The 15208-nt window shown below is 44.6% G+C and overlaps 1 protein-coding gene and 2 long non-coding RNA genes across 3 annotated transcripts; 1 reads left to right on the plus strand and 2 right to left on the minus strand.

Moving 5' to 3' along the window:
* Window positions 1–15: 15 nt before the first annotated feature.
* Window positions 16–466, minus strand: LOC136354032 (uncharacterized). The gene is made up of 2 exons (XR_010737718.1): window positions 324–466; window positions 16–242 (listed from the first exon to the last, which is right to left on the minus strand). It is a non-coding gene; the product is annotated as an uncharacterized lncRNA (long non-coding RNA).
* Window positions 467–3047: 2581 nt separating this feature from the next.
* Window positions 3048–4969, plus strand: LOC4350286 (protein neprosin). Its single transcript, XM_015761240.3, has 7 exons — window positions 3048–3182; window positions 3259–3348; window positions 3453–3650; window positions 3764–3919; window positions 4126–4176; window positions 4270–4410; window positions 4498–4969. The coding sequence occupies exons 1-7, from the start codon at window positions 3069–3071 to the stop codon at window positions 4867–4869; spliced, it is 1122 nt and encodes a 373-aa protein (XP_015616726.1). The 5' UTR covers window positions 3048–3068; the 3' UTR covers window positions 4870–4969.
* Window positions 4970–9125: 4156 nt separating this feature from the next.
* On the minus strand, window positions 9126–9997 carry LOC136354018 (uncharacterized). The gene is made up of 2 exons (XR_010737700.1): window positions 9542–9997; window positions 9126–9429 (listed from the first exon to the last, which is right to left on the minus strand). It is a non-coding gene; the product is annotated as an uncharacterized lncRNA (long non-coding RNA).
* Window positions 9998–15208: the final 5211 nt, after the last annotated feature.

Below are 15208 nucleotides of genomic sequence, written 5' to 3' on the forward strand. Positions count from 1 at the left end.
CCCTCATGCATACCAGATCACCAATCCAGAACAATTATTCCCAAATCACAAAAGTGAATCCCAAATTGCCAGATCCATAGAGCACCACAATTTATAGCATTTACTCGTTTCACAAATCTACAAATGAATAACAGAAAAACTAAAGACAGATTTACAACATTCACGAATTTTCAATCTACATTAAACAGTAAACAACGATCTGCAAGCTCCCTCAACCACAGCACCAGCGATCTTGTCATGTCCTGTGAGACAGATCACTAACCAATGCATCCATGAACATCCATGGATGGGAAACAGAGAGACTGCAGGGAGAGGATACATACCCAGATCTGGGAGACGGGTCGCCGACTGGATCTACTCGCCGCTGCCTCCATGGCTGGATCCATCGCCTCCACGGCCAGATCAGCCACATCCACCTATGCAGCCCCTGCCCTTTGTCGTCACCGGCCACCACCGCCACCTCCCCCTTTGCCACGCCGCCCCCTTCTCGAGCTCTCATAAGGCCAAATATAGGACGGGAGGGGAGTAGGGGAGCCACCGCCACTCTCCCCTCTACTGTTGTCACGCCGTTGATGGCCTCCTTTCCTTCGGCCAGATCTGAGAGGGGAGGAGAGTGGGGCGCTACCGCCGGCACCGCCACCAGCCTCCTCCCCTCCTGCAACCGGATCCGAATCCCACCGCCACTAGGACGCCTCTGGTCGTCGATGCTGCGCCAAGAGAGGTTTCAGAGGGGAGAGGATCGAGGGAGGAGGTTGCCGCCGCTGATGCCGCGCGAAGAAGGGTGAGTGAGGAGGGAGCCGTAGCCGAGCACTCGCACCTGCTGCCAACGCCACCTACCCCTTTGCCGCGCCGCGCCCTTCTCGAGCTCCCGTATATTTAACCAGATCTGGGAGGGGAGTGGATTGGGAGAGCCACATACACTCTCCCCTCTACTGTTGCCGTGCTGCAGGCGGTCTCCTCCCCTCCTCGCCGTCATTGCCGCGCCAAGAGGAGAGGGATGAGAGGGGAGAGGAGGAGGAAAGAGAGGGTACTGCCAGCCTGGGTGGTGGTGGTGGAGAGAGAGAGAGGAAGGGGTGGGTGGCACTAGGTGGTGAGCCACGTGGTCAATTTATATTTGGTGATAATATTATGCAAGCGGACCTCTTTAGCTATCGCCAGCGAGAATCGATTTTCGCTGGCGGTTGGTTAAGTGAGCCACCAGCGAAAATAGCTATATATATCTTCACTAGCATGCTACATAACTCAACCGTCAGAGAAAATCTATTTTCGCTGGCGGTTTTTATCCCCTCACTCATCGTTTCAATTTCGCAGGCGGATTATGCACAGGGCCGTCAGCGAAAAAAATATGGTTCCGCCATGAAAAACCGATTTTGTAGTAGTGATCGCTGTTCGCCAGCACTGGGTTGTGGGCTAGCAAGGCAGGCCTTCACAGCTGATTAGCGGCAAGGCTTGTCCCTTTTGTTAAACATTTAAAGAAAGGTACACTAGCAAAAAAAAGTGTGATCCCTCCCGGCTCAACATTGCCTCTATAGCTTGAGCCAAGAGGGATAGAATATTTCATACATGTTAGCTTTAACTACAAATCCAACAGATCGGACAACGATGGATTTAGGTTGAGAAAGCTCTCTCATACATCACTGACCACACGAAAAGGCCACATTGACAACAAAACAACATTACTTCGATTTTCAAACACATCTATTATTTTAAATTTAGTTCAGGTCTGCATATGAAGTCTTATTTTTTTTTTTGAGAAACTTAGGACAATTTGCCATTTATATGTATTAAAGATTTGCATCCAAGGCTGCTATTGGCGTCTTTTTCGATCCCAACACGAGACTCACCTAAAAGGTTGGCGGTGTTAATGGAGTCACCAACCACCTCGATCTAGATAACTCTAAATCAATATGGGTTTTGAAGATTGAACCGGCTACTGGAGCTGATTTAGAGATCAAAACTAGCCACGAGGACAATTTAGATCGATTTGAATATAACCACCCATCTCGTGGTTGAACGGAAGGTTTACAGGGCAAACCTACAAAGGGATGATCGCACTCTCACGGCAAAGGTGGACGTTTTACAACGCAAATCGACAAATATGGATGAAACTAGGGTAACGTAAAAGACATGGCTAAAAAGTAAAGGGAAAAGAATGATTCAATTGTGTAGGGATTGAGATATTGGGGGCTAGAATCGAACCAGCCTTAGCCCTTATAAAGGGGTTGGTATTGCCTTCTATAAGTTCTCCTCCATGTCTAACTCTGGGTAGAAACTAATTGAAACTCAAAAAATACCTTCCGAAGCAAGGAAACCCGAGACCTGACAGAATCGGACTCTGCCGGTCTGACCAACCACATGCTGGCGGTCAGACTAGCGCTACATGTCGGTCAGACCCGCCCATAGGCGGTAGTTAGACCGACCCCATGAAGGAAACCCGACGCATTCCAAATTTTGGAAATATTTCCCTATTTCGACTCTAGGTGCTAAATTTGGGTGTAAACAGCTACTTCACAAAATGGAATGATGCACAAAATTTTACGTATTTGTCTAGAATTTTCATTGTTGTAAGAATCCCTTAAAGTTCATTTAAGGACCTTGCTGAATTCAATCCTTGTGCTAGGCGTCCAATAGCTAAATGTCCATGCTTGTCTACGCCATCCTAAGATATATATTTTAATAGTTACACAAAGAAGAAAGATAGGTTCAATCAATTGATTTTCAAAAATGCGGAAGGCAATCCAAACATTTGTTTCAGTTTATAGTTTATTGGTGAAATCAGTCAGCACCATTTATGAAAGTCTGACAACATAAATGTGCATCCCCTGAAACTAGTGCATTTCTGTCTACAAGTGAAAATGGAAAATACTAAAGAAGATATAAATGCTAAATAAAGGAAGACGATTCATTTGCTATTATGATGCTAGCAATAAATATGTTGGTTTAGATGTATATTTATGAAAGCAATAAATATGGTGGTTAAGATTTAGATTTATGTGCTTATTCATATTGATATAAGTACATTATTTCGCATAGATTTTACCATACATATCTATGCAAAGTCTCTGACCATGGGATACAAAGGATGGACCATAAAAACATTTCTTCTACTTCATTTGCTAATATTCAGTGTAGATCCGACAAAAGAAGAGGTTGACAACAATTTAATCATCAAGACGATTCAGGTATACATTGCATTTTAACAACGCACGATTACAGTATCTGTTCTGATCCAAAGCTGTTGTGTTGCTCGAATTTCAGACCGCAGATGGGCAAACCTTTGCCTGTGTTAGTTTCAAATCGCAACCATCCTTGAGGCATCCTTTGCTGATGAATCATACCACTCAGTTGGTAGGTTATTATTTTCTTATATTTCATATTAGTCATGCATGGTTTTCCCAAGAAACATCAATAACTTTTTATTAGATACATCTTGAATCTTACTCTTAATGCAGATGCCACCAATTTCCTTTCCTCACAGTACCGATGATGATGAAGGATCTAAATTTGGCATCTCTAATGTTGAGATGAGCGAAATTGAGTGTCCCCCAGGGACGGTGCCAATCCTAACAAGCTACAATGGATCCATGAGTACAAGATCATTCGATAAGATTATATACAGTGAGAACAGAAATGACAAAGGAAATAGACAAGTAAGAATTATAGTTCTGTAGTTGCATTATCTCCCATGTTTTCTTTCCTATGCTTAGAATTGTTTTTATTAATCGTACATTAATATTGACTCCCCTTCTCTGTTTTGTTCTAGATGGCTGCAGTTGTTATAGTGCCATCTACTTTTTACGGACTACAAACATCAATTTCAATATGGGAAACAGATCTTGGTACAGGACGTCCACCAAGGTTTAGTGGGGCAATTGTTGTTCTAAAAAATGGAGGAAGTCGTGTAGCTGTAGGATGGTCTGTAAGTTCTTAATAATCTCAAAGAATCTCATTTTGACAGTTAAATCTATTTACATCAGAAGAAGACTTTTTGTCATATCAGAAATGGTACATTTATTGAAACAATAAACTTGTACTAACCCTCAATAGTACATATGAAATGTTGAACATTTTGACATACTTTGCAGTCAAATACTAATGTAAAAACCTATGGTGCTTCGATCGCAGGTTGATCCACATCTGTACGGAGACAATCTTGTTCATTTCGAGATCGCGTGGGTAAGAATGTGTGCCAAAAATGCCATCTGTCAATTTGTATTAACCAAAGGAGGAAACATGAGAAATAACTGTTTCCTGCTTTACATGCAACAGGTTGATAATGATAAGTCATGTATCAACCTTCGTTGTGCGGGGTTTGTTCAGATGAGCAAAAAGGCAATCCCTGGAATAATAATCAGGCCAGTTTCCACTGTCAATGGAAAACAATACATCATTAGAGTTAAGATTATTAAGGTAAATAATCCTTTACTGTGCCAATAACCTTGCATTATTTAACTGGGACACTTTGTATATCTGATTTTTTTTCTCTGGAATGAATAGTTCATGGGAGACTGGGTGCTGAAAGTTGGAGAAGAAATAGTGGGGTACTGGCCATCAAAGCTCTTGACTCACATGTCTGAAGCTGCAGACGTGATCAGTTGGATGGGTGTAGTAGAAGCTGCTCCAGGGGAACCTTTTCCTCCCATGGGCAGTGGCCAGCCTGCTGATGAAGGAGAGACAAAGGCCGCTTTCTTCGCCGATGCGAAGGTGATCGACGCGTCGGGAAGCTTTGCAACTCCTGCTCTCAAAACAATCAACACGGTTGCAACTGAGCCAAACTGCTACGATGTTGGGCGTCCTTACACCACGGACGATGGCTTGCAGTTCTACTATGGTGGAGCGGGATGCTCACCGAGTCAGCCCATCAAGTGATTGTTCGAAGCATTTGATCTGTATTTGCTTCGGCGACTATACTGCTACTGTAAACATCGAATAATCTTAGCATGTTTTTGTTGAGATTATGGGCATATAATGATTTAATTTATTCCATAAATAAGTCATGACATTACAGATGAAAACTAGCATGAACGCATCATTAGATCTACACATGTAAACTACGCAGAAAAACATGAACAGATCAAATATGCGCAACATATTGAACACGTACCGAGGTGACGAAAAGACCGGCTGCTTGGTCGAAACTTTTCGCAGGTGTCTACGAAGGCACGAAACACGCGAGCGAAGAGGAAGGCGAGCCGTCGCGAACGAACAGGGAGCAGTCGCGCGAAGCGCTTCCCAAAAACCTTATTGCCGCCTTCTCCCGGTGCAGGACGTCAAAGGCAGAGGTTCCGGAGACCTGCTCTCCCGATCGCTGGTGCACGCCGGCGAGCGGGATGGAGTAGTCTACGAGCGACGGCGCAGTACAGAGTAGGAGGCAAACCCTAGATTGATTTTCGCATATATTGCGTGAAGACGGCGGGTCGGTTTATATAGAGAAAGGTCGCTTGATCAGGGCGCCCGCACGATCTCTACTGCGCGTAACCGAACCGGATAAGTCGCGCGTAACTTATCCGGACTCCACGCCGTTTGCACGCATCGGATTTTTCGGAACGTTTCCAAAACAAAAACGAATCCGAATTTGCAGCAAGACAAAACTGCAAAAAGAGGCTGCATCTGCGCAAGGGTGAGGAGCCAATTTTTCGGACCATTCGACGCGTACGTCGTGCACGCGCGCCGCCTGCCCTGCCCTGCCCAGGCCAGGCCAGGCGAGGCGAGGCGAGCGAGCGCGCGCGTGTGTTTCCCCTCTTCTCTCCACCACACATGCTTCAAGTGGCTAGGAGGGCATCCTCCCTTTTAAGGAGGTCCCCCTCTCCTAGAATAAGCAAGGTGGTACTAAACTCCACATGCATGCCATCCCATGAGGTGGGCTTTTGTGATTTTCCAAAGAATTAATCTTCGAGTGGGCTAAGACCCATTCATTAATTCCAACAATCCCCCACCAAATCTCAAAATCCCACTGAGATTTGCCTTTTCCAATGTACTGTTTATATACCAGCGGTTCGATGGAGACCAATTAAGGTTGAACATCCACCTAGAACTCCAAGCTACACTTACTCACAACTTGAACAATGGACTACGCCTTGAATTGCAAGTCTTGTGCAAGCAAGTTTCACTCAAAGTCTTATCTGGTACTAGACCGTCTGTAGACTACCCCTCGGGTGGAGCGTATAAGTCATACTCCTAGGTCTTTAGTAAGCTTCCTAGAAGATTCACCCAAAATCTTCATGGACTGCGACCAACAGTCAAGCTCACAAAGGTGAGTTCCTTCAAGAATGCTCTGCAGGACAACATCTTTGCTAATTAAAGCCAACAGAACTCATTAAGGCATAGCCAACCTGCCTTGCAGCTCACGAGAGTATATGCATCTTCACTTAGAGAGGGTATATATATTGGTACTCTCCTCTAGTTTATTAATGGTTTGTTCTTCCCAGGATCTAATTCACGGGATCTCCGATCACATAGACTGGGTTACCACCATAGTATAACTCACATGGGTCTCAAACCCATCTCCTTCGATGCATTGTCTATCACATTTCGTGATAGTCCCTTCGTGAAGGGATCTGCCAGGTTTCTCGCTGTTTGGATGTAATCCAACGTTATAACTCCGGAGTTTCTTAATTTCCTGACAGACTTCAATCGTCTTTTCACATGTCTAGACGATTTCATATTATCCTTAGAATTATTCACTTTGACAATTACCGTTTGATTGTCACAGTTCATAAGGATAGCCGGCACCGGTTTTTCAACAACAGGCAGATCCATTAATAGATCACGCAACCATTCTGCCTCAACAGTAGCAGTATCCAGTGCCGTTAGCTCTGCTTCCATGGTTGACCTCGTCAAAATTGTCTGTTTGCAAGACCTCCATGAAACAGCACCACCACCCAGTGTGAAAACATATCCACTAGTGGCTTTGATCTCATCCACATCAGAGATCCAGTTAGAATCACTATAACCCTCCAGTACCGCAGGATACCCAGTATAGTGAAGCCCCAATTCCACAGTACCTTTCAGATAGCGCATTACTCGCTCAAGCGCACGCCAGTGATCATCTCCCGGATTAGAGGTAAATCGGCTCAACTTGCTCACAGCAAAGGAGATATCAGGCCTAGTTGCACTAGCCAGGTACATCAACGAGCCAATGATTTGGGAGTATTCCAGTTGATTCCTAGCAATTCTCTTGTTCTTGCGAAGCGACAAGCTAGGATCATAAGGTGTTGGAGAAGGCTTACTATCAATGTAGCCAAAGCGATTCAAGATCTTCTCCACATAATGAGACTGCAAGAGTGTAATCCCATTCTCACCTCTAATTAGCTTAATGTTTAAAATAACATCAGCTACTCCCAAATCTTTCATATCAAAATTTTGAGACAAGAATGATTTAACCTCATTTATCACCTCAATGTTTGTCCCAAATATCAGTATGTCGTCAACATACAAGCACAAAATAACTCCCTCACCCCCACCATGGCGATAGTACACACATTTATCTGCCTCATTGACTGCAAAGCCTGCAGATGTCAATGTTTTGTCAAATTTCTCATGCCATTGCTTAGGAGCTTGTTTCAGACCATACAAAGACTTCAACAATTTGCACACTTTGCCTTCTTGACCTTCAAGTACAAACCCATCAGGTTGATCCATATAGATCTCCTCATCCAGCTCTCCATTAAGAAAAGCTGTCTTAACGTCCATTTGATGAACGAGAAGACCATGTGAGGCTGCTAGGGAAAGTAGCACACGAATTGTGGTCAATCTAGCAACAGGTGAGTAAGTGTCAAAGAAATCTTCGCCTTCTTTCTGAGTATAGCCCTTAGCAACAAGCCGAGCCTTGTATTTTTCAATAGTACCGTCAGGCCTAAGCTTCTTCTTGAACACCCACTTGCACCCCACAGGTTTACACCCATAGGGTCGCTCTGTCACCTCCCAAGTCCCGTTAGCGATAATAGAATCCATTTCACTACGGACAGCCTCCTTCCAGTAGTCTGCATCAGGAGATGCATATGCTTCTGAAATTGACTTAGGAGTGTCATCCACGAGGTACACAGTGAAATCATCACCAAAAGACTTAGCCGTCCTTTGTCTCTTACTCCTTCGAGGAGCTTCACTGACATCCTCCTCAGAGACAAGTTCATGTGTATGTTCAGTTTGTTCTGGTGGTGTGATTGAACTGGGAATTATTTCAGAGGGTTGGTTCGAACCACTATGTGTATCCTTCATTGGGAAAAAGCTCTCAAAGAAGGTAGCATCACGAGACTCCATAATTGTACCAACATGCATGTCCGGTACCTCGGATTTAACTATTAAAAATCTATAGGCAATGCTATGATGAGCATATCCCAGAAAAACACAGTCCACAGTCTTAGGTCCAAGTTTGCGCTTCTTCGTTATTGGTACATTGACTTTCGCCAAGCACCCCCATGTGCGCAAATAAGAAAGTGATGGTTTTCTACCAATCCATATCTCATATGGTGTTTTGTCCTTATTTCTGTTAGGAACTCTGTTTAACACATGATTTGAGGTCAACAATGCCTCCCCCCACCATGCCTTAGGCAGTCCCGCGGTGTCCAACATGGCATTCACCAAGTCAGTCAGTGTGCGGTTCTTCCTTTCAGCAATCCCATTAGACTCGGGAGAATAGGGAGGCGTCCTCTCATGTATGATGCCATGTTCCTCACAGAATAAGTCAAACTCGTTCGAGAAAAACTCTCCACCACGATCAGACCTAAGCCTTTTTATCTTTCTGTCAAGTTGATTTTCAACCTCTGCCTTATAAATTTTAAAATAGTCTAGAGCCTCGTCTTTCGTTTTCAACAAGTACACATAGCAAAATCTAGTAGCATCATCAATCAATGTCATGAAATATCGTTTTCCACCCTTCGTCAACACCCCATTCATTTCACAAAGATCTGAATGTAGGAGTTCTAGTGGTGCCAAGTTTCTCTCCTCGGCAGCCTTGTGAGGCTTGCGAGGTTGCTTCGATTGCACACAACTATGGCACTTAGAACCTTTGACAATGGAAAACTTAGGAATTAAACACATGCTGGAAAGCCGAGACATCAAGCCAAAATTAATATGACATAAACGTGAATGCCAAACATTAGCCTCATCATCCACACTGCCACAAATATGGTTCACAGACTTATTGCAGAAATCAGAAAGGGAAAAGCGGAACAGGCCTCCGCACTCATAACCTTTACCAATAAAATATCCATGTTTAGACACGACTACTTTATTAGACTCAAAAACCAACTTAAATCCGTCTCTAGTCAGACGGGAGCCACTAACAAGATTCCTGTCGATAGAAGGGACATGCTGCACGTTCTTCAGCTGCACGATCTTTCCCGAAGTAAACTTCAGATCTACCGTGCCAACACCATGAACAGAAGCATGTGACCCATTCCCCATTAGGACGGTGGAACCCCGTGCGACCTGATAAGAAGAAAACAATGAGATGTCAGCACAAACATGTACATTGGCCCCAGTATCAACCCACCAATTAGTAGATTGATTAACTGAAAAAACAGTAGGTAAATTACCATACCCGCTTCCATCTCCAGTGTTGCCAATGGTCACATTAGCAGACTTAGAAGTCTGCCCTGCAGGTGCCTTCATCCCCTTGCGTTGTGGACACTTCCTAGCCAGATGACCAACTTGGCCACACACAAAGCAAGTCCTCTCATCCTGATTAGGATTGTTGTTGTTCTTCTTCTGCTTCTTGAAGTTGGTGGTCTGCTGAGCTTTGTATTTCCCCTTGCTCTTGTTCTGGGCCTTGTGCACAACATTGGCACTGGACTGCCCACCATCGCCCTTAGACGCGGCATCTTTTTCCCGAGCTTTCTCCTCAACATCAAGAGACGCAATCAACCCCTCAACGGAGTATTCCTGTCTCTTGTGTTTGAGTGCAGTACCGAAACTCCTCCAAGATGGAGGTAGTTTTGCAATAATGCACCCGGCCACAAATTTGTCGGGTAAGACACACTTAAGGAGTTCGAGTTCCTTAGCCATGGTTTGTATCTCATGAGCCTGTTCGACTACAGAACGGTTGTCAGCCATTTTGTAGTCATGAAACTGCTCCATGATATACAGATCATTGCTAGCATCAGTAGCACCGAATTTAGTATTCAGTGCATCCCACAACTCCTTAGCGTCGGTCATATGCATATACACCTCGACCAGACGATCGCCAAGAACGCTAAGAATGCATCCCACAAAGAGAGTAGTGGCTTCCTCGAATTGCTTCTGCTGTTCAGCAGTAAGAACTCCTTCAGGTTTGCCAGTACTCACCCAGAAGCATTTCATAGCTGTCAGCCACAGAGTGACCCTGATCTGCCATCTCTTAAAATGCACACCGGTGAATTTATCCGGCCTCAGTGCATCGGCAAAACCAGCCATAGTAAAATCACAGTGCCTATAATAAGGTTTTTGGAATGTTGAGATTATGGGCATATAATGATTTAATTTATTCCATAAATAAGTCATGACATTACAGATGAAAACTAGCATGAACGCATCATTAGATCTACACATGTAAACTACGCAGAAAAACATGAACAGATCAAATATGCGCAACATATTGAACACGTACCGAGGTGACGAAAAGACCGGCTGCTTGGTCGAAACTTTTCGCAGGTGTCTACGAAGGCACGAAACACGCGAGCGAAGAGGAAGGCGAGCCGTCGCGAACGAACAGGGAGCAGTCGCGCGAAGCGCTTCCCAAAAACCTTATTGCCGCCTTCTCCCGGTGCAGGACGTCAAAGGCAGAGGTTCCGGAGACCTGCTCTCCCGATCGCTGGTGCACGCCGGCGAGCGGGATGGAGTAGTCTACGAGCGACGGCGCAGTACAGAGTAGGAGGCAAACCCTAGATTGATTTTCGCATATATTGCGTGAAGACGGCGGGTCGGTTTATATAGAGAAAGGTCGCTTGATCAGGGCGCCCGCACGATCTCTACTGCGCGTAACCGAACCGGATAAGTCGCGCGTAACTTATCCGGACTCCACGCCGTTTGCACGCATCGGATTTTTCGGAACGTTTCCAAAACAAAAACGAATCCGAATTTGCAGCAAGACAAAACTGCAAAAAGAGGCTGCATCTGCGCAAGGGTGAGGAGCCAATTTTTCGGACCATTCGACGCGTACGTCGTGCACGCGCGCCGCCTGCCCTGCCCAGGCCAGGCCAGGCCAGGCCAGGCGAGGCGAGCGAGCGCGCGCGTGTGTTTCCCCTCTTCTCTCCACCACACATGCTTCAAGTGGCTAGGAGGGCATCCTCCCTTTTAAGGAGGTCCCCCTCTCCTAGAATAAGCAAGGTGGTACTAAACTCCACATGCATGCCATCCCATGAGGTGGGCTTTTGTGATTTTCCAAAGAATTAATCTTCGAGTGGGCTAAGACCCATTCATTAATTCCAACAGTTTTAAGATCCAGGAGCTGAAGTAAGTCATATGTTTCAATAAGACTACATGGATTTTGGAACGACTTCAAGTTTGTAATTTGAATGCAATGCACTAATGATCTTGATTGCATTGGCAATTAACCATCATCACTGGGCAATGCTTATGGTACGTAAGAGACCATTTTAACTCAACTAAAATTCTGTTGGGTAAAAAAATAAATTGGAAATGTGCGCACAGGTCAGATTTCCAAGAGATGAAGTTGTTAGGAAATGAGAGTTATACCAGAATTGAAACACAAAAATACAAAAGATGCAGGTGAGTAAAGCAGGAGCATTAAGGGCTCATAAAGCAAATTGATGACTGATTGGCTGAGGCTGATGAGACCAAGGACAGCCTCTGACGGCTAGAACCACGCAAGCCATCCATGTGCACCACTGCAATCCGAGTAGTAGACATAAAAAATTCCCAATGATATTTAAGGGCTGTCAACGGTGTGTTGATAACACCATTACGTAAAAAACAAAAATTGGACACACCCGAGGGTTGTACAATAACATATCACTTATAAAAATTAGACTTGGAACAAAGCAAAGATCTGTCAAATGTTACCTTACATGTAGTAATTCTTTGTTCAGTTGCTGCTGTACACTTGTACTGTCAGCGACAGAGAAATATCTAATAAGCCAATATCGCTAATTATTTCTCAACTTACACTGGTAGTTGGAAACCAAATGTAACATCCCAGCCTACGGCTTAATAGAATTAATAAAATACTCATATCAACAAGTTGCAATTTCTTTTCCGGAAGCCAATTTATAAAGAACTTCACTTCCCGGGTGCACACGAGTGAGGACAAAGTGGGCATGGTGCCAAATTCTTCCCGGGTGCACACGAGTGAGGACAAAGTGGGCATGGTGCGCATGGCTGGTGTGGACCCGGAGTGGTCAGACAGCATGATACATACGTTGGCACTGGACACACGGACGTGGCCAAGAGAACGTTCCTGGCCGGGGTTGATCGACGGGGGCGTCGATGATCGATGGGGGCGTCGATCTCTCTTAAGGGGGTGAGGATGTAACATCCCAGCCCCCCCATCGGGTTGATCGACCGGGGCGTCGATCTCTCTTAAGGGGGTGAGGATGTAACATCCCATCCCCCCCGTCGTCGACGGGGGCGTCAATCTCTCTTAAGGGGCTGAGGATGTAACATCCCAGCCCAGGGCTTAATAGGATTAATAGAATACTCATATCAACAATTTGTAAGTCGATCTCTCTTAAGGGGGTGAGGATGTAACATCCCAGCCCAAGGCTTAATAGGATTAATAGAATACTCATATCAACAAGTTGCAACTTCTTTTCCGGAAGTCGATTTCCAAAGAACTCTAGGGTTAAGCGTGCTTGGCCTAGAGAAATTCTTCCCGTGTGCACACGAGTGAGGACAAAGTGTGCAGAAAAGACTTGTGTTGGTCTGTGAGGGCAGTCTATGACCTATGAAAGCTATCAGATGTAAGCGGGCCCGGCCTGGGAGAGGATCTATGTTGGCTCCTGGAGCAATTTGGGATGGGTAACCGACCGGGAAATTCTTCCCGGGTGCACACGAGTGAGGACAAAGTGTGCAGAAAAGAAATTTTCCAAGTGCACACGAGCGAGGATAAAGTGTGTAGAAAAGACTTGTGTTGGTCTGTGAGGGCAGTCTATGACCTATGGGTGACCGACCGGGAAATTCTTCCCGGGTGCACACGAGTGAGGACAAAGTGTGCAGAAAAGACTTGTGTTGGTCTGTGAGGGCAGTTTATGACCTATGAAAGCTATCAGATGCAAGCAGGCCTAGCCTGGGAGAGGCGGGACGTTACACCAAAAGTATGCAAAATGATGGGAATCCTGTTGACGAAAAATTCACGCTTGGCCGATGGTGCCAGATCTATGTTGGCTCGAATTAAGTCGACGAACGCAACGGCCTAGGAGATCTGCTTAGCTCCAGTGCAGGTCCAAAATATTGATGAGATGCGGGCGTGCCAGTCAATTTGATCCTGCAACTGACAAGTTATATAGATTGCAAATCAAAAAGCCGATGTCGATAGGGTTTTGAAATAATTGGCTATATATCCAATGTATATTCTAATGCTTGAGTAAATGATGATATAGAAACAGTTGGCTAATGATAATGTAACAACAGAACAATGTAAACCAGTATAAACCAATCGGCTAATAACGATATGATGGAATAAGCACTGATCTAATCCGAAGGTTAAAACATACATTGGCTGGAGGTCCGATGTCATTAAATCCAAACAATTAGATAATCAATGAAACCTTTGCTGCAATCGGCTCAATCCAACTTGGATGTAATCCATATAAGCCGATACAACGTCCAGATAACTCATCGGCTGAAACCCGATAAAACCCTTATTGGCAATTAAGAAGCAAGCTAGAGATTATGGTTCTAAGCACGACTTAGTAGATCAATCTTAACTGATGCAACACTAAGTATGAAAAGAAATATAATATCTGGACAATCAAGCCTTTGACTAATTTTCAGGGTGGTGCAAACATTATATAATCTAAGCCAAAAAAAGTAATCTAGCCAATATCGACAAAACCCTAAATGGAGATCGGTCGATGCAAGAAGAAAACGCTATCAATCTAGATTATATATAATTGTTGTCGAATGACAACTGCGTCACGTCGAAGAACAAGGAAATTGGTTGGATGTTTTGAACAGTAAAACAATATATTGACTTGAAAAAAAAATTTGGGATCCCCCGTTACATTGCCCTAGGGGGCTATTTATAGCCTTAGTACAGGCTTACACCTTCTATGGTTTAGATTGTACAGGGGAATTTACATGGATACCCTTATTATAGGGATATTAGTAAGGGCACACAGTGTCTATTACACTTATGGGCTCTAATGTGCCAATTAGGCTGGCCTAGTCATGGCGAACGGGGCCCCATGGGCCTAGCAGCCATCTAGTCCTCCTCCTTTGCATAGATTCCAGCTTGGGCGAAGCCGTCGTGCTTCGCCACATAACCTTCGCCATGTGCCTTTCGCCCATGTGATCCTCTCGATTGCGAAGTTTGGATACGGGGCTTTGGTCTTCGCCCACATGCTTCACCACATGGCTTTCGCCATATGCCTTTGCCTTGGTCGAACCCGACGCCCCTGGCTTGTTTCCTCGTCGGTTGGATGGTTTCGGCAGGTCCGGTCGAAGGCCCTCGTGACATGCCTCCAACAATAATGTATATAATAACTCGACGTCTTACATGGATAAAATTAGAGTGTTCAAGCAATTGAAGCACTAATCCCGACAATGCAAGCCGCCATAACAAGCCTTATCCCTCATCGGAGATCGAAGTTGATGCAGCCCAACTTGAAACAAGAACTCATCGAAAATAAAAGGGTGGCGATATGCCGAAAGTAGATTGTGTTGATCTTTGGAGATAGATTACAATGACCCCGGGTACACATATTTATACCCATAGGCCGTTAAGAGTCCCGATCGGACATTAAACACACTTTTCTAATGATAAAAGGAAAATTACAAGTGCTGATCAGACACTCGATAAATATTTTCTAAACATAAAAGGAAAATTACTATATCTTGCCTAATTAATAGATGGAATTAAACTATCATTCCGTGGTCTTCACGATTCCTCCTCGAACTTGGTCTCTTCTGGATAAGTGTTGACGGTCGTTATCGATCAGTTTCGACCATCAATATTACCAAAATAGAGGAGAACTAGTGATGCTTGTAATCCATAAATATGTTAGAATAATAATATTCCACTGGTATTAGGTATACTAACCTTTTGCAGAGA

This window comes from Oryza sativa, chromosome 11 (genome assembly GCF_034140825.1).
Source record: "Oryza sativa Japonica Group chromosome 11, ASM3414082v1".
Lineage (NCBI taxonomy): Eukaryota > Viridiplantae > Streptophyta > Magnoliopsida > Poales > Poaceae > Oryza > Oryza sativa.